Source organism: Lachnellula hyalina (genome assembly GCF_007821495.1).
Source record: "Lachnellula hyalina strain CBS 185.66 chromosome Unknown contig00002, whole genome shotgun sequence".
Taxonomy (NCBI): Eukaryota; Fungi; Ascomycota; class Leotiomycetes; order Helotiales; family Lachnaceae; genus Lachnellula; species Lachnellula hyalina.
The window spans coordinates 62,588-82,758 of record NW_022157116.1 but is presented as its reverse complement, the minus strand read 5'-3'; the positions used below and the strand labels follow the sequence as shown (position 1 = coordinate 82,758).

Below are 20,171 nucleotides of genomic sequence, written 5' to 3'. Positions count from 1 at the left end.
TCTGTTTGAGAATGGGGAAATCTAAGTCTCGCGCTCAGCAATTTGCTGGCTTGACCGAACCTGTGCCTAAAGGTATACTCACCTACATCCATCGCTTGCTCTCTCTCCTTCAAACTATAATCTTTACTAACGAGGCGCAGATTTTGACCCAGAGGAAGATATTCCGGAAAATAACAGCAACGGTAGTGGATCTGAAGACAGCGGTGATGATTTGGCGGGCACAGAGCATTATGCTCAGTTTGGGTGTGTTCTGCAATTCTTCTAATACAACCTCCAAACTAAACTTTCAATTTAGTAAGAGCAAGCTTCGCAAGACAGAGGAAGTCGCCCTTGGGCCTCAATACGCTGGTTCACGAATAAGCCGAGACCAGCTACTTGACGATGAATCAGACTCGAAAGCCGAGCCTTCTGATTCGGAGGAGGAATATTCCAAGTTCGCAGATCCAGACGATTCCGAGATCGAAGTTGATGATGAGGACGGAGACATCGACAGTGACGCAGCATTTGGCGAAAGTGATTCGGAAAAATTCAAGGAGTTTACGTTTCGGGGAAGTGGCAAGCCCGTGGAGTTGAATGGGCATAAGAAACGGGCGACTGCCGCGGATTTCATGTCAACTAGCGAGGATGAAGGTGTCGCTCTAGATGAGGTTCACTCTGGCGAAGACGAGACGGACGAGGATGTTTTGGATACTGCCCGGCAGCACTCCGATGATTCAGAGAACGAGGTGTTTTCTACGGCACGCCAGTCTCCCGAGAAAGGGGGTTTTGAGAGTAAGGATTTGGAAGACGAAGAGAGCTTTGAGGGCGGTGATGAGGATGACGATATGGACTCAATGCCTATTGAAGATGCACGGAGTAGCAATGGCTCCGAAAGCGAAGATGAAGACGACGATGATGAGAAGGAGAGAAAGGCCGACCTTAAGAAATTCGGGGACAAGGGACAGAATACTCTCGTGGCTACGATTTCCCAAGCAGCAAAAGCCGACGCCGATAAGGGAAATGCAGTGAAGCAACAGAGAAAGGCTTTTGATTCTCTCCTGAGTGTGAGAATGGTTCTGCAAAAGGCCCTGGTTGCTACAAATTCTATGACTGTCAATGAGGACAAGGATACCGAAGACGCCCCGAATCAACCGTACGGAGCAGCAGAGGAAGCTGCCATCAAGTTATGGAATACTCTGGATGGTCTCAGACACGATTTGTCAAAATCAAAGGCCGGTGGTCAAGCAGGCCAGAAACGCAAGCGTGGCGTCGATATCTCAACGCCTTCGCCCACCATTTGGGAACGAATGCAGAATTCGGAAATATCCGAGATTGATACCAGACAAACGACTCTAGAAAAATGGTCAGCCAAGGTTCGTGGCCCGACCTCAGTAGCCATTGAAGGGAAGGTCAAGCGGAAGCAAGCCTCAGTACAATCCATCACATCCGTTATCCAAGAGCAGCTTTCAAACTCGGACCATTTGATCAGGAAAACAAAGATCCCTCGATCCTGCGCACCTGTTCAGAGGGACCTTAAAATATCCGAAGATCCCAATATCTACGACGATGGGCATTTCTATCAACTTCTGCTCAAAGAACTAGTAGACCAGAGAAGAGTAGAGTCCTTGACCGCGCCCGCTGCTGGTGCTGGGAATGGGGGTGCATTGCAATGGACTGCTGTGAAAGAGGCGAAGACGAAGAAAAATGTTGATACGAAGGCTAGTAAAGGCAGGAAGATGCGCTACACAGTGCATGAGAAGTTGCAGAACTTCATGGCGCCTGAAGATAGGGCGAACTGGGAGCCGGACGCGATCGATAGATTTTTTGGAACACTTTTGGGTCAGAAAATGACACTGCGAGAAGAGGAGATGGACGTTGACGGGGACGAGGAAGTTCCTCTTGAAGAGGAGGGCTTGAAACTATTTAGGTCTAGCTAATTAAGATACCCTCATTGTTCAAATGACACAGTTATATATGCAAAACTACTGAGAATACCCGCGCTGTTACACTGAAATTCATGTTTGTGTAACCTTCCCGGAGATGCAATCGAGCAAGTGCTTAAAAAATAGGATAAAATGTTTCACTGACTCTTTGAAAGTTTGGTGATGAAGTCGGAAGTGCTAAACGCCACTCGCTAAATCAAAGGGGTGGTCGCTTTGCTATTAAGACATCTATCAATGATAATATTACATGTTATTTTAGGTAAGCTGCCTTTTCATTCATACACGCTATGCTATGTTCTGTATTCTACTTCAATATTTCTCTTTCGCAACCCACTCTCCCCTCCCTTTGCATTGTCTTGCGACCCCAAAAGCTCTCCGCCTAATCTTTCTGACCCCGCCCAAGAACCTCTTTCCAAACACCCTTAGACATCCAAACCTCACCCCATCTCTCCCACTCGCGCCGCTCGTACCTGATTCGGTATCAGACTCGGAGCTAAACATCAAGTCCGCCCAACAACAAGTACAGCCCTCCTCATCCCTGGCCAATCTACATACGCCGCACACCCCAGCATGCACACCCACATCCACATCCACATCCACTTCAATTATAGCTGAGGTCCTGAACCCCGATCCGGTTCTTGACGAAAATTCGGAATAGAGTTGGGGAGCCGGTATGCTGAACTCTTCACGCAGGAACCATGGTACTGCTCGAGGTGAGTGAGGCGTCGGTGAAGGGAGCGATGGTGTTATGTCTGCCGTTCCCTGGGAGTAAGGTGACGGATAGTCGAGGATAGGAGGGGTGATTGGGCGGGTGTATGGTAGACTGTCGATGGACGTGCAGGAGATGGAGGAGACGAATGAGAGTCGTTCTAGACCTGGTGCTCGCAGAGGTGATTTGGGGGGTATTTTGGGAGTGTAGGATAGTGGTGAGATGTTGATAGGGGAATCTTCTTCGGTGATGTGGACTACTTCGATGATGGGCGATGGGGGACGGGTTGGGTCTAAGAGTTCGGTGACTCCAACATTCGTTTCTGATGTCGACAACCACGTTTTGATTGTTGGTGGCTCACTGGTAGCTTGATGGTCATCCTCTGGCCATGTTTTTCTTCTCGGTGGTAGTGGTAATACTGCAATTAGTGCCGAGAGGCGCGAGTTTTGTGAATGGGAGGATCTCGGTGATCCAAAGATAGGAGCAAAGTGGCTGTAGTTTCCGAAAGTATTTTGACTGTTGGCAAGGGGTGGTTTCTCTGAGGGGAGAACGACAGGACATTGGCTCTTTTGACTGATCTCTTGGATGCAATGCAGAAATGGATCCGTGAAATCGACCGAATTCTTTGGAAAAATGTCCTAATACAGATTAATATAAGTTGCCAAAGTGGCATGCTTCTCAAGTTGTATTTACCTCATTTTCAGTCTCCTCTTGCACCATCGTTCTCACAGACTCCAAACTACCTTTCACTTTGCGAATTCTCCATCTTTCAAATGCCCTTTTAGAGCTTTCCCGTTTGACTAGTGTCCAATGGTCTCTAATAATGTCCCTCCACTCTGTATATACTTGACCAACCTGGCAACATTCGGGGTTCGAACGATGTGTTCCTGCACAGAGACTTCGAAATACCAATTCTGGTAGATGTTTAAGTGTTTTGTCGCAGTCTGAAGACGCACTCATCTCATCTAGAATTCGACTTGCTGCTTTGCGATCCTCGACGAGAATCTGCTTCTGACATCTTTTGAATGGGATATGAGATTCGTCTATGCCGACGCAGATGAAAGAATTTTCGTCTGGGTCAATTTCAAGGAGTTTGCGGAAATTGTAACAGGCTGCCATAGTGAACGATCAAGTGAAAGGGAACGATTGAAGGATGACAGAGTAAAGAAAATATGGTACTCGGTTCCAAATTGATATCTTACCTTCAGATAGACGTGATTCAAATCAGACATATATGCTGGGGCATATTCTAACTCGAAGCTATTCATAGAGCATTCGCGCACACGGAGCAGACATGAGGCACTTAGAAAGACTACTGAAGTAAGGCCTCAGGCAACAAAATATCAATAAAAGAACGTCGTGCAGGTCGTCAGGGAACTCAGCCCCTATTGTTATTTCGCGGATACATATCAGTCGCATAGCCTGCAGCCGTTGGAGTAGACACCCCCTGCCTTTGCTGACAGCAGAACAAGGGCGGGTGTACTTTATGTAACCTCAGGTACTCAGCCATCAACGCCATATTTACCCCTCCCTCATCGACCCCTGAATGAGGCCCTTGGCCGCTATTTGCAGGCACCAGGTCACCATCCGCAAGGCTGTGAACCGGCACCGCCGATTTACACACGACATAGCGATGTCGCACAACCTGTTGCAGACAATTGGAACAACTCGGCCCCGGATATGCAAATCGAAACGCAAATACAATCCTTCAAAGAAGCTTCCTAGATCTCAAATCAACAGGGTGTACGAAAAGGTGAGGCGAGATTTTGAGAGGGCAAAAACGTTTCATAAATTCAATCTGCGGCTATTCATATGTCGTACTGATTCCTAAAACAGGAATCTGAATTTGAAAGGTACAACGAACGCACTATAGTAGGTAATTATTGCTTTGTTTTATTGCTGCGAGATGACTGTATCAAGTAAGAATGACAACAGCTCGCTCTGACAGCGTGAGACCACTTGTGAGGTTCTCATCCGTGATAGATAATTCTGAAGATCGAGGACGATGGTGTTTGGAAAGAGGCAAAACAATAGCTAAGAACGAGCGAAGACGTAGATAGATATATATTTTGAAAGGTAGAGAAACCACGCCGATTACTTATTTTGCGTTGGGTCTTGTCCTTGAGAATTGGAATTGGAATTCAGATGTAGGACTATATACTCGACACGTTTGGGGGAGAGCTTCTCCGTGCTCACGGAGGAAGCACCATTTTGCAAGTGTTCCTCAGTGTTGCCCCCTAGATGATATGGGTTTCGCTGAAATATTTTGGATGGAGATAGCGTAGTGAGGCGCAACCTTTTTAGACGCTCCACGCAATGCAGCCGATAAAACCTTTGCTGATATCCTCTTCCGTTTGTGCACGGAGAGCCCGCCCGGTCGTAGGGGTCATCTTCAGTTGTATGCGTACTATGAGTAAAGTGATATTTCAGAAAAAAGCTAACTGAAGAGGAACGAATGGACGAAATAGAAAGGAAGGAAGAAACATTAAAGTTTATGAAATAGATGCGATGCAGAAAATAGAAAATCTAGATGTCTTTATTTGAGGATGCTTCTTAGAATTGGTATATGCCAAAATTGAGATCTCCCCCTATGCGAATTTTGCTCCACAAATATCATAAGCCCCACCATCCTCAAAAGACAGAGGCGTGGAATCAGCATTCCCATAAGCGTAGTTTGCTAGAAAGCACCTTGTCAACATACTATTTTCATCGTAACATGAACGGAAAGAACTTACAAGGCACAGTGGAATCAACAAGCAAGTTATCCGCAGCATAAAACGCATAGTCATCACTATGATAGTCTGCCTTATTGATGACGGCGCCTAGACAATCGTTTGCATAATCATCGTTGAAAACCAACGCCACGCTGTGTTTCCATTTTCCAAAGAAGGTTTTGGGATGGTCACGATTCTGGTTGTTGTATTGGGATATGTCGTCGTCACTTTCAGGTCATGATTTTAGTTCCAATATCTTTCCGAGAATGGGGCAAGGGAGCTTACCCGTCGAAGGTGTGCATGATACTGGACCATGCGGTGTAAGGATGGTTCCCATCTTGCTCCAACCAGATGCCGTCCCTGATGTATTGGCCATCTGAGTTCTGGACGAACTTTACAGCCGCCCATTCCCAGTCATACGGGTGTCCAGTATCCTATTTGGAAATCAGCTCGCACTCTTAATTTCAGATGAAGTCCCACCTTCTGGAAGAACACATCATAAACCACTCTCCATGAAGAATCATTGGAGCACTGTCTTATGGTATAATAGGTGGGAAATGAAGTAGAGGGTTGTTCCTGCTCGGTCTGCGGCGCCTGGACTGGACAACCGGCATTCAACGAGCCTAAGACCATACAATCATCGTTGTCGACGCTCGGGGTTTGACTGCCGTTAGACTGAACTGCTGCGCTTGGAAAGCAGGTTTTGAGGTCGAGGTGCCATAACGGTGCAGCGGCTTTCACGGCAGTTAGAGGATCACTGGTGAAGACCGAGTTATCGATGGGAGTATTCGCAGCAACGAGGTGGGCGCCCAATCCAAGAGCAAAGAAGAATGTTGGGCTAATCATCTTGAGAAGGTACTAGATTTCATATACTCTCAAAGTCTCTTTACTTACCTTGCTGTATTCTGTATTGGGAGACAAGCCACTTTTTATAAACCCGCAACCCCCCAACCTCAAAGATATACTAAAGACACACATGCAGGTCCGAGTTGTAATAACCATCACGAATGTGTGTAACTGCGCATGCGCGGGCCTACTGCACAGATCATTTCCCCGAACTGTCGAAAGGAAGCCCAGAGGATGTGGTAGTGTGACATTAATAGGGGCGTAAAATGTCCCCGCCTTCCTGATCGGAAAACCTAGGTCACTTGAACCTCAAATGGCAGTTGTGTAGCCTGATTACGTGCCGTGGTCCAATTAGAAGTCGAGCTTTCGATCGTGATAATTTTAATCTCAAATGTATTCACAAACTGCGCTCAAAGTTCAGAAATATTCCTTTTGATGCGATGCGCACACTTTGATTAGTTGAGAGCTGATAAGGTTGGAATGCAGTGAAGTCAGCGAAAGTGAGCCTCTTCGCTAAGACAGATACAGCGCTGCAAAGCATCGAAGTGAGACACTTTTAAGAACAGTAAAAGAGAAGAAGAAATAATCCATGACGATACAGATTTATTGATTAGCTTAGCCAGTTTACAGTATGAATGCTGTTCTCGGCGGTAGTTTGTTGGTATTACTACAATACGTAGGAAAGGAGAGTCCTTACAGCCTTGCAGACTTGCCAAGGTCGTGGGGTCATAACTTGTGTGATGCAGTGGTGACTATTTCTACAGTGAGACGAATTCAAGGTCGCGCCAACTTGCCACGAGATGCCTATCAAGATGAAGAAGCGTCTTGTACTTAGAACAGTAGCACACCATGCCGATCTAATATGGCGCTTGCCGTGAAGCGCATTTCTTTGGATCCTGAATGACAAGACATCACCTTCCTCTTGTGCATATCAGCAACCCGCTAAATTATGACGGGCAAACTACATCCAGCTCAATCGTGTAGCCTCACATGCACATATCTGGTACTGCAACTCTGGGACTTTGGGAGAAGAAGCTTCGATTGATCAAGCAGAAGCAAGAAAGCATTCCGTCAAATGTACAAATTACGCCTGTGAGATGCGTCCTTTCCTCCCAAAGATGAGCGGTCCCATCCTGATGTAGATTTGATCCACCCTCGAGAACATCAACCCCAAGTCTGATCAAGAAATCATCTCTCTAGCAACGCCTCCAGATTCGTGACACCCATCCATCCTTCGGTAATTGTCTATGTGGTTGGGTTGGGGTTCATCTAAGAAACATGTTAGATACTGATGGTCTGGGAATTGTGTACTGTCGATGCTTACCTTCCGCTTGCCACCAGTCAGAGTAACGTTCACGAAACGGCGGGTATATGTGATTCTCTTCTTCGCGCGACCCTTGGGGGTCTTCTTCTTCTCTTGGGGCTCAACCTAGAATCAAAATCCGTCAGCGCTGCCTTGCTTTTGATGCTTCTATTTCCATCGATTCGTTGCCACGAAGGACGAACTGCGCGTCTTTCCCGATTCACCGCCGCCAGCTCCCACCCTCCTTCCCTCCAGATTCGGAATTATCGTACCTTTGGTGTTTGAGACTTGACCTTTCCGGCACGAGCGAGGGATCCGTGGACCTTTCCCATGATTGCGGTTTATCGGGTTGTTCTTGTTCGAAGACTGACCGATCTAAATGTGGCGACGAGGGATTAGCGCTCGATACTGTAGTGGAGTGAGGCTTTGAGATTAAATGCACGCGGTCGAGATGTGCGATCGTATCTGAGAGAATGGATGGAAACTCACAGGTTGCTGGAGATGTTTGGCGATGGAGAGTCGTTGTCGGTAGATGACTTGAAGTATATTCATACTGGTGCTGGTGTTTGTGTGCTCGCTTAGATCCGCCATTCCGAGCTAAGGATTAAAATCATGTGATGTGGCGATAGGACCCTGGTCATACGGTACCGTGTATACTTGAATGCTTTTTGAAACCCCCTCTTATATCTCTCTCTCTCACAGAACTACTCGAAATACATAAATTAAAGTTTTTACCGTGCTTGTCAAACTTGTCCATTATATATCGTCACGTGGCATAACAAATAAAAAAGCCGAGGTATGTAGTGCACGTGCCCGTACCTATATCCTTGTCTCAGCCACCCAGGCCAGGCCAGGCCAAAACATAATACAACCTTGGAAGAGCATCATAACCACATCCAAGAGTCCTTGGCTCACATTTCATCTTTTTTCCGTCTACATAGAGTTTCTGCCTGTACATAGTTCCCAAGCCGTCCAACTCCATCTGTCTCAACTGTACATGCCACACTTGAGTTCATTCAAGATGCAAATCCCACTCCTCTCCCTCCTCCCCTTCACAGCGTCAACTCTCCTCCCCTCCTCCCCCCAATACGTCCTCTCAAATCCGGCACTCGACGAAACCGCCTTCAAAATCCCCACCTCCTACGAATCAGCAGTCCAAGCACGTCGAATCCTAAACCTCACACCTCTAGGCACTCTCTCCACCGTTTTCCCTTCCCCCTCCACCCTCGAACAGCGCCCCGCAGGCCTCGCCGGTATACCCATCGGTCTCATGGACTACTTCGCCGACTGGGAGTCGTCAGGGGACCCCACTATTCTCGCCATCAACATAGCGACATCCTTCAAAAACGTAGCAGCTGGCTCCAACATATCTTTATCACTGCAATGGACGCCTCCCTACCCGCCAAAAAAACGGATCGGGTCTTTCGGCTCCAAAGAAGCTGTGCCATATTCAGCTGCAAACCTGCCGCGGTTTTCCCTACTAGGGTATATTGAAAAGATTGAGGATAAAGAAGTAGAGGCGAATGACTTGGGGAAGTGTTTTACAAATGTGCATCCCGATTCCAAATGGGTAAGTATCCTTCTTGGAGGAATGTTTCCTACTTCAGACATCTCAGGAGTTGTTAGTTCATTCTTGAATGTCTGACGAGTTTTCTACTTCTGAAATTTTTTCTCCACCCCGGCGGAAGAGTATGACTCCCGGGTTTTACCATACCAGTCAATACTGACTCCGAGATCTTTACTGTAGTGGCTGCCGGGCAACCCGATCCATTCGAGCGAGTGGGTGCGTTTGGTAGTGCAAAATATCTATTGGATTGGGGGCTTTGGGGATAGGGCGTACATTGGCTGGATTCCCGTCGACGAATGGAGGAATGTGACAAGGAAGGAGTGGCAGGATATCAGGCTGCCCGGCGAGAAGAAGGGCTGGAAAGAGTGGGCAGTTGAGACGATGGGGCAATGGGAACTTTAGATATGGCATGGAAATCTTATGAATATATGGGTTTATGAATCGTTATCCTACCTTTCTTTCGTATGGAGGGGTAATTTTTGTATGTTATTCTTATCTATTGAATGAGCCGGCGAACTCCTTACATCGAGAAAAAAGCAGGCAGATATACCTCAAGTATCGTTCATAGAAACACCTTTGCAACGTAGCAAAAGAGAGGGGTATGTAGTCCACCATATCCTGTACAATACAAAATGCCATGAACGCCATCGATGAACAAACGCTAGTCTAATGCTCCTGTAAACGCCAATGGATGAAAAATGCGGAAAATTCTAGACTCCTTGCTTAAGCCTCTTTGACGGGAGCGAAGCTGTCTTCAACGAGTTGGCACGCTTCGAAAGAGGGGTATGGCTTCGCTTGGTCTCTTCCACGGCCTTTGTACCATTGGGACTATTATTTGGTCTTGATGCTCTAGTTGAGCGTTTCGGTGGCGTGATTGTGGTTGACTTGGTCTTTGCTTCGTCTTTAATCCCATGGATAGCGGATCGAGGCCTGTTATTGGAAGTTTTAGAAATAGACACAGTATTTCTCTCGCCCTTAGCTTTAGTATCAGGGTTTGAACTCTTTCGACGCTTATGGTTCACTATAGCATCTCGCTTCGTCTGAGCTCCATTGGCACTTGCTTCTTCGCCGCCCACAGCAGCAATTTGTTGGTTATCGTTGTCTTGAGCAGCAGTATCTCCATTAGGAAGAGCTGGACTCGAGGCTCTTGGAGAAACCTCTCCAACTGGGGCATTTCCATTCGTGAGACCAGAGGCGGATGTATCAGCAGCAGAGGATGGAACAGAAGCTACTTCAGCTCCAGTAACTAAGTCTAGAGAAGCTGCATTTCCACCAGACGTACCTACGACAGGCCTACCTGTCATCGGGAGGATCGTGACATGGGTTGAGTACGGAGAAGCATACTGGGAATCTCTGGCAGAGACTCCATTGACAGGCTGTCCATTTGGGAGAGGTGGACGGCCAATGGCATGACCGTTCGTGATCACTTGTCGACGGGACATCTCTTCCGTTACGAATTCCCAGACAGTCACCCAACACTGTGCATTGACTCGTAGGTCCTTATGGTTGAGACGAAGGTAGACCCGCATCGCCTTTACGTCCTCTAGAAGCTCTTGGTCTGTCCGGGTGTCCATATGATACGAAACAAGAATGGCAGTACCAATCAGTTCTAGTGGGGAAAATGTGCGGACGTGCTCAACACCAGGAGCTCGCAAAAAATCGGGCGCTGGGTCAAAGACCGAGTTATTATTGACCTTGAACCTAGTAGCTGTAATCTGGGTAGATGAGAGCTTTACCAAGTTCTCGTACCGGTCGAAGATAGCTTTGAACTTCAGTTTGAGGACATCTTCAATTGGGGCTTTGTCATCAAGCATTTTGAGCAGAGCTTGAGGACTTGCTTGAAGAGTTGGAGCAGAAGATCTTTTTCGCTTCCCTGACATGACCTCTTGGATCATTGTGAAGACTGTCAGAATTAACCGAAATCCAGAGGCACGATTTTGTTTTGATACTTTTCATAGTTTTAGCTTAACAGTAGAGGATAGCATTTTATACTGTTGAACTTACAGTTGACAATGAGAGTGTAGTCATCTTCATATTGTTTTGTAAAGGTAGCCCACTCTGTAGACATAGCTCGCATCTTCTCGGCTGGAGTAAGTGCGATACCTCTTTGGACAAGCTGGAACATCGTTTCCTCGGTTTCTAGTGTCAGTTCATCGTACTCATAGCAGCAGAAGGCTTGCTTGACAAAGAATTCCTTCACGGCCCTCGGCAATATGTTATGATTGCTGAAGGTTTCATGCCCATTGACAACAGGGTGGCAGAAGTACCTAACAAACTAAGTGAGTCTTAATTCGGTAGAATGCAGTGAACGCTTGTAACATACCACTTCTTCTGAGGCGAGTTAGAGTCAAAAAAGCCAATTTGACCTTTCATGAATTTGTGAACAGAAGTCAGTCGCTGCTTTCCGTCGACGCATATCCGGGTATAAACGACCTCCTTCTGGCCATTTCTGTTAACAATACGGTTCTTGACATTAAATATGATGGGAGGAATAAAGTATCCCACTGTCAAAGCATTAGTGAGTAGCACACAAAGTCGGGAAGGAATTGTGTATATTACTCAAAATGGAGGTGATCAAGAGTGAAGCACGACCTTCGTCCCACACTACCTCTCTTTGGTAATCGGGATCTAGTACAATATGGCCGCTATCAATGCAATCTATATTCAGTTAGTATTTCAAAAAGGGAGATGACAGACGAATTTTACCATAAAGTGACTTCAATGGCCGGGTTACGATCATGGGCTTAGCAATCTGCGGAATTTTGAAGTCTTCCCACCTCTGTCAGTAGTGTATTTGCAAAGCCAGCATATGTTGACGAACCTTCACACACAAAGTGGTCTACTCCATTGATCTCCGCGATTCCCTCGTATGTGAGATCAACGACCTCGGGGGCATCAACGTCTTGAAACATGTCGCCTGGTCCGGCATCTGGTAGCGTGGTGTCTACTTTGTCATTATCGGACTCCTCATTCTTGACCTTAACTAGCGCCGTGGCTGTAGATCTTGAGGCTGTAGCTAGTCCTGGATCAGGATCGTCCTTTATTTGAATAGGTTCCCTTTTTGTAGGAACCATATTGGTAGCGATTTCCGAGGTCATCGTTCTTGCATAGAAAGTATGCTACTTAAATGGGTGACCTATTAATTGTTAGGATTGTGATTTGTTCTCCGAAAGCCACAGTGGGTAGTAATTTGAAAGCCCAGTAGCAATCTACCAAGGTTTGAAAGCAGAAAGACACAACGACAACTTGAGAATAGATGTGTTGAATGTACAGTACTATATTGAAATTTGGTTCAGCGTGCATAGACGGAGATCATCGTCAAATAGAATGAAAGAAGTATCAAGCACCCCGCTGATCGGTAAGAGTAATGCTATATTAGTTTCATGTCATAGACAAATGTCAAGAATGTCCCACACTCACTTCGTAACAGACGCGCCTTGAGACCCTTAACATTCCATAAACTTCTAAAGAAACTTTAAGGACTTAGTGAAATATGAAGACACAAATCTTGTCATCGAGAGAATAGTGAATGCATGCAATGAGATATGATCGGAAGAATCAGCTTCAACATGTACAATACGCAAGTAGAAACCACAAACTATGCAGACAAAGCAGCGCTATTTGGGACATGAAAGTGGCCCTCATTGATGCAAATTTTGTACAAACTATTTTCTGAACGTGATTATGTCAATTCAGGATAGAGAACGTACTTTACGAGCAAGTAGGAGATATCATCGTCAGCAGACGGCACTTAAATTCGAGGGGATAAAATGGCATGAACTAATAGTATGCAAACAAACAACCCCCCCTCCATGTGTCCCCCGATGTTGCTTCCAGCCATCTTCACGAAGGAGGAACAGTTGTAAAAACAGGGGTCTTTAGCCAAGTGGGGGGAAAGTTATAACAAAATATCATGGAGCGGGCGTAGTTTGATGCAATCGAAGACTTCTCCGCTATGAATTCATGAAATATTGGAGAACATCCTAAATAAAAGACAACATCCGACACTTGCAACTTTGAAATGCGTCCAGGGGCTGAATATAAAAAAGGATGCGAACTTGGGAGTAAAGTGGAGGATGTGGTCAGTGCTCACCTGAGAAACCGAGAGCTGCATGCAGTCCAAAGCGATCTGAACCAGCAGGTAATTGGACGATAATTATTCGTAAAGCAAGTCGTATTTGCCAAGATGGGTTGTTAGCATCGAGAAGTTCTTGGTGGTAGTGGTGTTGGTTGAGATGGAGGGGGGAAAGCAAAGTTGTCTCCTCAGTGCGATCGAGGGGTTTGATTTGTCAGCGGATGCTGCCCCACTACTTTGGCCCCCAACAAACAAATGGGAAATGGTCCCAACATGGAAGTAATTTTTATGTTGGAACTAACAATATACGATGACGTTCGGAAGACTAAAACTAAGAATATGTGTAAAACTGTTTCTGCCAGTTTGGTAACTACACAATGTTTAAACAACTGCCTACGTACTTAGTACGGCCTAATAGGTTAAGCTTTGGGATGTCGCCGTTGCAAAGTATTCAATTTAGGAACCGGAATTTCACGCCGCTTACAAAATGACATAAATCTTAAAACCAAATTATTACTCCTTAACTCCTCTTTGAGGTATTTTATAGGGTATCATCAACGCCACCACTGTAATCTGCCATGCCTTCAACAAGAACCTTATTCAGAACAGCAGCAGCTCTCCCAGCCTCACCAGCCTCCTTCCTAGCATTCTCCATCCCCACTTGTACAGCAGCCTGAAACCTTTTTTGAAAAACTCTCTGTCGGTCTTCCCTATCAATATACATTTCTCCCTCCTCATCTCTTGAAGACCCAAACAAATTCAAATGCGCAAAAGCATTTGACCTAGTCGGAATCATATGCTTCTCCACATCAACCAGTGGGAACGAACTTACGCTTAGGCGCAAGGACGCTTCAGCTCCTGACTCTACTAATCCTGCTTTTAAGAACTGCGCCAGAACAAGAAGCTGTCTCGGAAATGCCTTCCCCGCTTTCCCAAAGGATGCTTTGCTTGCGGATGTCCATTTCGACGTCCCACTGGTCGTTGCCCAGCCCATCATTGTCATGAAGCTCTTTAGAGTCTTCACCCATCCACCGGGACATATGACAATGTCCTCTTTAGCGACTTCTAGGAGCCATTCTAAGATAGCGAGGGCGTCGACTCGTATCTCGGCGGCGAGGTGCGTCATGCCTGCTCGGGTATAGAGCAATGCTTGCTCGGCACGGTCGCCAACATCTGCTGCTGGCAACAGGCGTAAGAATTTGAGAAGCTGTGACCTTACCGAAGAAGAACCATCCAGGATTAGGGGGAGCAGTTTCGGGAGCAGGATAGCTGTGGGGAGCGGGATTGGGGCGTTGACTGGTTGAGATGAAAGTTGGGTAGTGAGATAGGAGAGAGCATCTCGTCTTTGAGAGTCTGACTTGGAGGAGGAAGCAAGTGAGAGGTAATGAGCGAACTGTGAAGAAGACGATGGCGCTACAGTTGTAAGAGACTGTTGGTTGACAACGATTGCTATAGATTGTAAGCTTCTGAGATCATGTGAGATGCGGTTTATGGCAAGGGGAAAATATATGCAAAAGTATAATTATAAAGAGCATTTATTCGCAAGAACACGAAATTTCCCATACTTACACCTGGCTTTAAAGCTGGTATCTGTGAAGTTATCTGCTTTGGGTTTTGTCTTGCCGACTTTTAATTTTGGTTTCTGTTGAAAGGTTAGGTCAGCGTCGGAAAATGGGATACAAATAGCCTCACCTGAAAGTCCTTCCGCTTGTCTTTTTTCTTGCGAGCACTGGAACCCATTGTCTCGCGATTTCGTAGACAAACTGATCTACAGCAGCGCAACAGGATGGAATACCTAGGTAGTAGGGCTGAAATATCTTTTCTCATGCCTATGCGGCGTTACCTTAGTAATACCCCGAAGTTTAGGCGAGTTATGGCCTGAGAACCTGACTTGGTGCCTTGAACTTCTTGTGCTGGGCTGGCTGGGCAGGTATTGCGGGGTTCACCTCCTCCTGAACTTTATACCGTAACGCGTCTCACGGCACAAAAATCAATTCCTGCGAGACTGATCGTTCACGGGCTTTAAGGCAATTTCTCGCAGACACAACTTACCGACCTGTGCCTTCGTGACAATGGAATCCCAGGCTGTAGGTTACTCTCACACCTATCAAGAATATCTAGCTAACTGGAATCAAGAGCAATGCGCCTCCGTCCAACGTCTCCGATACCATGGCGCGTTTATCTGGAAAGGCGGGCGTGAAGGCAACCATGATGCTTGATCGATCTCTCAATACGGTACTTCAGACTAGTGGATCCTTCTCATCCTTTCGCTCTCTCGATAACAGTCGAAATACTGCCTCTACATCTGCGGAGAATGGCGCTGTAAAGGAAGAAGGAGTGGAAGAGTTTGCAGCCATGATATGGAATTTCGTGAACTCAGCCGGCGGGCTTGTACATGATCTCGACGCAGAGGTATGATAGACAGGGCCGGAGTTGTAGGTATAGCTTTCAGGCTGACGGGCTTGAACAGGACGATGTGAAACTCCTCCGACTCCGAACGAAGAAACATGAACTGGTCATTGTGCCGGATGCAAAGTATATTTTCATTGTGGTACACGATACGCCTCCAGCATAAGAGGACGTGGTTTTTAGATGGCGTCTGGTTTTCTATTACGAAGTACAATTCTACGATACCCATGCATAGGTCAGGAGTTTGAGCGATGGCTATAGAACCCAATTAAAAAGTTATCTTGCAAGTTATATTGCCGGTCTGTTTCAAGATTCCTGTCTTGTTTCGCTGGACTGGTGGAATGCAAAGCCTGGACTGAAATTGATCTTGAAGGTGGCCAATGATTCAGCTGCCATGCTTCCTCCCGGACTCGTGGCAGATAAGGCATATAGTTGTAAACACTTCTTTTGTTTCCATCGTCTTACCAGGCGTATAGCGGGAGCATGGCCTTTAAATATGGCGTTCAATTATTCTACCGAATTGGTGAAACCTTTCGAACGAGGATCATAATTCCACCCTAAGGTAGGTAAGGTATCTCGGATAGATCTAAAAGAGCGGGTTCTTCCGCCAAGCATGTCCCTTCTACCTAGGCTAGCTGGCTAGGTACCTACACAGCCATCATCCTTCGCTGATAAGGAACTTACGGAGTACAAACTGAAATCCAATTCAAGGATTCTAATAATACCGTATCCGGCAACCGTGGACAAGGCAAGCCAACCCAACCCAACTTGCCAGATTGCCCAGGATAAAAGGTGAAGCCGAAGGGTCCGCAAAATGGGGGCAAGGGCAAGCAAGCAAATAATGCATTGTGGAAACGCCATAGGCAGATAGCTAGCTGTTCACCAAACCTGCTTTCCATACCAGCCCCGACACGGGTCAGCCAAGACTGCCATTACACCGTTCACTGCTGTTATACAAGCAAGCTATGGTGCCTTTTGTTTGTCAAGCTGCCAACAGGTCTGGGCTTATTCTCTGATGCTTGCTTTCTCCCCATTTCTTTATTCTGCGTTTGATCGAATTACCCCTCTGCGACCTCCATTTTCACATGTTTAAAGGTTGTACTGCGAGATGCCATCAATTTCCTTCCTGAAGAGCCCCAAAAGGGAGAGCCAATCGATTGCTAGAAATGGACCCGGCAGTCTCGACCATGACAGCACAGAGAAGGCACCAGGGAGGCACTCAAAACGTGGTTACTTCCGCAGCCTGATTAAGAAAGTAAGCGTCGCGACAGAATCCAAGTCACACAGATCGCGGGGCAGCCAGCATCTTTTGGTATGAGCGAAACAACTCTTCCTGTTATCATAAAAACCTCATTAGCTTTTGCTGACTAGAGTCCAGAAGAAACCCAATCCCAACGGGTCAGAGTTGCTGGCATCACCAGAGGCCCCTCCCATCTTAATGTCTACGAACAAGCCCTTGCCCCGCCGTCCCACAGCTGGCACATCGCAATCCGACTCCCCTCCCAACCCTACGAAGAAACTCGAAAGGATCATCTCTCCCATTGCCCTCGATGATCTCTACAAACTGTTCTCGGGTGCCCCTCAGTTCTTTGTCCGCTCCGAAGGTCACCATACAGGAGCTCCGCATCCGTCAGTTGCGTTTCCTTGGGATGTGAGCTTACAAATACGAGACTTGTGCGACCATGTCCACATCCGGGATGAGGCCTGGGGATGTGTTACGGCCTGGCGGCACATAACGTTACAGGCAAGCCAGAACCCGGATGCTGCAAAAGAACCCCATAAAAATCAAAGGGCATGTTTCGTTCCTCGATGTAGAGAACGGCCAAATATGCTCAGTATGCAGGGCATCGAGAGAGGAACAATCGGATACGAAGCTGCTTTGGAAATGGGAGTTGCGGATGCCTCGCAAGAAGAAGTATCAGATGAAACCCCAGAATCCATTTCGGAACGTAGAAGGAAGCTCCTCATTGACAAGGACGGCTTAAGACCACTTACAGATTCAATTCTCATAGATCGACTAATGAGTGTCAGCGATACTTACTACAAAGATTCTAACAAACACCGGCTTACGGTTGAGCTGTACAGTGAACTTTTTACCCAGTTTCTATACCCACCCACGAGAGTCACCGATTCTCAGGATCCTTACAGTCTCCAAGTGCAAATTGAGGCTCTCATTAATGTGTTAGCTGTTCCGCACGTATGGGTAAACTTTAGTTTGGTGGAATGGAGGATTCGACTCGGCCAGATTCTCTGGGGCTTCTCCCCTGGGCCGGATGTACTAGACGAGGTTACTGTCAATAATGAGCATACATACGAACCTGATACTGAAAAGTACTGGCTCCTGCTTCAAATATTATTGTCTTGCGAGCTCTTGCTCCGACTTGACGCTATATCCAAGAACATCGATGACGGCTTAGAAGAACCAAAGCCACCTGAAATTCTTCGCTTCGAGAAGGAGGCAAAAACGAGCGTGAAATGGTCGCTCATTCTAGCACGCCAGTGGCTTGAAAATATAAAGATCGTAAAGATGGATCAAGAGGTAGCAATCCCCACCAAAGCAGCCCCGGGGTGGCTTGCTACATTGACAGGCACTTACGATGAGACCACGCCATTTGAACGCATTGATGTCATCAAATTCCACGGACGGAATCAGACCCGCCAACTCTATGGGCTTCTTCATTTTGCCCGCATCTTGAAATGGCCCAATCTGGCAGCAATTACCGCCAAAGTATCATCGAACGGAATCAATATATCTGATAATTCTGAGACTACATCAGCAGCTGGAACACCTTTGTCATTGTCTACTCAACGCTCCTCGTCCTATTTTCCAAGACAAAGACCCGGTGCACATCGAAGACTTTCAACCCAAAAGATCAAATCTGCCATTATTCATCCTGCAGGTTGGCTTTCTAACTCTTACCTCAGTGGCTTAGTCTTGCCGGGCGAAGGATTAAGTCACTTCCTAATATCAACATTACTGGAGCACGACGAAGCGGCTGTAGACAAGCTTGGTGACGAAGCGAATTTATATGGTGGGTTCGTCTATGCTGGAAGAAGCTTTTGGTCGACGGCGTGTATTATCGGTCGTGTGCTAGCTGCTGGCAAGGGGGCATCAGAATGTATGGGTTGGGTATCGTCTGATGTTATCCCAGAAGGCAGCGATGGCGACCGTTGGGTGGTAGGCTTATTCTCATACAAAAAATAATGTTTTCCTCTATGGGGGCTGGGTAGCTGGGGGCTAGAAGCTCATATGCCGCCTCCCGAGACCACTCCCAGACTCCTCGATTCTCCTTACGCACTTGACTTTTACTATGCTAATTCGTTCGGACAGGACATCGAGGTTGACACTTCTTTGCAAGATGGTAAGTCATTCTATGTGGCCCCGAACATCTCTCATTTCTAAATAAAGGTTTCTTTTTCTTCAGAACGTTGGACTGACGTTCGGAAGACTTAGATAAGCAGACAAGAAAACCCCGCATCTGGTGCAAAAAAGAAATCGAGGCACACGGGAATTTAATTGGAGGAGCTGATGCATCGTCTGTTCTTCCAGGAGACTTCGTTTTCCCATCTGATGAATCGCTTCAACAACCCCTGGCTGTCAATCTTGAATGCCTTCATTTAATCCCAATAGTCGACTCTGTCCGGACATCAACAGATGAAACACCAACCCCAATGACTGGAAACACATATTCTCCCAGAATCGAAACATATTCAGCCATGATCAACTTCATCATTGAAGTTGATGGAGAGAAGAAAGATGTCAACCTGACTCTCATTCATGACGCCTGCTTTGTCACCGCACATCCGTGTATTCCTTCTACCAAAATAGATTTATTGAAATCTCCGACCACTCCATCACGTAATAATTCTTATGAGAGCTCAGCAGGATATCCGGAGTCTCCATCTTTGAGTGGTATGATTTTCCTTGCTTTTTGGTCTTGGGGCTTCAATTTGGCTAACCATGTTTTAGCTGGTCATCCTCTTCACAAGGCCTTCACTTACACTCGCATCCCGATCCTCGACATTCTGAATATGTCTTCATCACTTCCGTTCTCGTCACTTCTCTCACCCCCCCAATCACCAGATCCCGGTTACTCCAGTGCACATACAACCTCTAGCACAATACCCAAAGTTTTGGTCGTAGACTGTACTGATTCGACGACTATTAACTTCCCAACACGTTCGATTACTTCGCCAGAAATTCATCATGATCATAATCATGGCAGCGACTTGGAGATATTAGCTCGAGCTCTATGCGCAGAAAGGGGATGGAATGCGCTCATTAGCCGACGAGGACGAGGATGTGTTGCTTGTTCGGTGAGGGAGGCAGGTGCTCTTGGATTCAGGGTTGTGCTCAGGTTGGCGTAAGGAGAAACGAACGATGCATCCATTCACGGTTTTATTTTGAACGACGAGATACCCGCAATAGGCAAAGAACTATGGATTTTAAGACTCAAATATCAACTCTCGCTTGCTGAAAAGGAGTAAGATTACATAGAAAAAGGGGCGTGGCGTGCCTCCTAGAACAGCTAGTCCACACGTGATTCACGCTTTGACCTCGTCTAGTGTTTTCTTCAACCGCATCCCAACATCGGGCTCTTGGTGCCTTCCAGATTCTTGTGGACT

General features: G+C 46.6%; 8 protein-coding genes across 8 annotated transcripts; 4 read left to right on the top strand and 4 right to left on the bottom strand.

The window, feature by feature from the left end:
• Nucleotides 1-11: 11 nt before the first annotated feature.
• Nucleotides 12-1,916, top strand: bfr2 (the record flags this gene model as incomplete). Its single annotated transcript, XM_031145186.1, has 3 exons — nucleotides 12-72; nucleotides 141-243; nucleotides 296-1,916. 3 exons carry the CDS (start codon nucleotides 12-14, stop codon nucleotides 1,914-1,916), a joined length of 1,785 nt encoding a protein of 594 aa, XP_031009721.1.
• A 3,303-nt stretch (nucleotides 1,917-5,219) lies between these two features.
• LHYA1_G000191 (uncharacterized protein) lies at nucleotides 5,220-6,191 on the bottom strand (the record flags this gene model as incomplete). The annotated part of the gene is made up of 4 exons (XM_031145185.1): nucleotides 5,220-5,308; nucleotides 5,367-5,572; nucleotides 5,631-5,779; nucleotides 5,802-6,191. The coding sequence occupies 4 exons, from the start codon at nucleotides 6,189-6,191 to the stop codon at nucleotides 5,220-5,222; spliced, it is 834 nt and encodes a 277-aa protein (XP_031009724.1).
• Nucleotides 6,192-7,436: 1,245 nt separating this feature from the next.
• LHYA1_G000190 (40S ribosomal protein) lies at nucleotides 7,437-7,826 on the bottom strand (the record flags this gene model as incomplete). Its single annotated transcript, XM_031145184.1, has 3 exons — nucleotides 7,437-7,460; nucleotides 7,516-7,620; nucleotides 7,767-7,826. The coding sequence occupies 3 exons, from the start codon at nucleotides 7,824-7,826 to the stop codon at nucleotides 7,437-7,439; spliced, it is 189 nt and encodes a 62-aa protein (XP_031009723.1).
• A 689-nt stretch (nucleotides 7,827-8,515) lies between these two features.
• LHYA1_G000189 (uncharacterized protein) lies at nucleotides 8,516-9,463 on the top strand (the record flags this gene model as incomplete). The annotated part of the gene is made up of 2 exons (XM_031145183.1): nucleotides 8,516-9,064; nucleotides 9,242-9,463. 2 exons carry the CDS (start codon nucleotides 8,516-8,518, stop codon nucleotides 9,461-9,463), a joined length of 771 nt encoding a protein of 256 aa, XP_031009794.1.
• A 308-nt stretch (nucleotides 9,464-9,771) lies between these two features.
• Nucleotides 9,772-12,159, bottom strand: LHYA1_G000188 (uncharacterized protein; the record flags this gene model as incomplete). Its single annotated transcript, XM_031145182.1, has 6 exons — nucleotides 9,772-10,307; nucleotides 10,344-11,009; nucleotides 11,066-11,328; nucleotides 11,385-11,565; nucleotides 11,621-11,719; nucleotides 11,883-12,159. 6 exons carry the CDS (start codon nucleotides 12,157-12,159, stop codon nucleotides 9,772-9,774), a joined length of 2,022 nt encoding a protein of 673 aa, XP_031009795.1.
• A 1,518-nt stretch (nucleotides 12,160-13,677) lies between these two features.
• ipi1 (Pre-rRNA-processing protein) lies at nucleotides 13,678-14,876 on the bottom strand (the record flags this gene model as incomplete). The annotated part of the gene is made up of 3 exons (XM_031145181.1): nucleotides 13,678-14,585; nucleotides 14,706-14,778; nucleotides 14,829-14,876. 3 exons carry the CDS (start codon nucleotides 14,874-14,876, stop codon nucleotides 13,678-13,680), a joined length of 1,029 nt encoding a protein of 342 aa, XP_031009792.1.
• Nucleotides 14,877-15,208: 332 nt separating this feature from the next.
• Dynlrb2 (Dynein light chain roadblock-type 2) lies at nucleotides 15,209-15,711 on the top strand (the record flags this gene model as incomplete). Its single annotated transcript, XM_031145180.1, has 3 exons — nucleotides 15,209-15,223; nucleotides 15,258-15,548; nucleotides 15,589-15,711. The coding sequence occupies 3 exons, from the start codon at nucleotides 15,209-15,211 to the stop codon at nucleotides 15,709-15,711; spliced, it is 429 nt and encodes a 142-aa protein (XP_031009793.1).
• A 942-nt stretch (nucleotides 15,712-16,653) lies between these two features.
• LHYA1_G000185 (uncharacterized protein) lies at nucleotides 16,654-19,913 on the top strand (the record flags this gene model as incomplete). Its single annotated transcript, XM_031145179.1, has 5 exons — nucleotides 16,654-16,800; nucleotides 16,924-18,723; nucleotides 18,877-18,907; nucleotides 18,994-19,458; nucleotides 19,516-19,913. The coding sequence occupies 5 exons, from the start codon at nucleotides 16,654-16,656 to the stop codon at nucleotides 19,911-19,913; spliced, it is 2,841 nt and encodes a 946-aa protein (XP_031009790.1).
• Nucleotides 19,914-20,171: the final 258 nt, after the last annotated feature.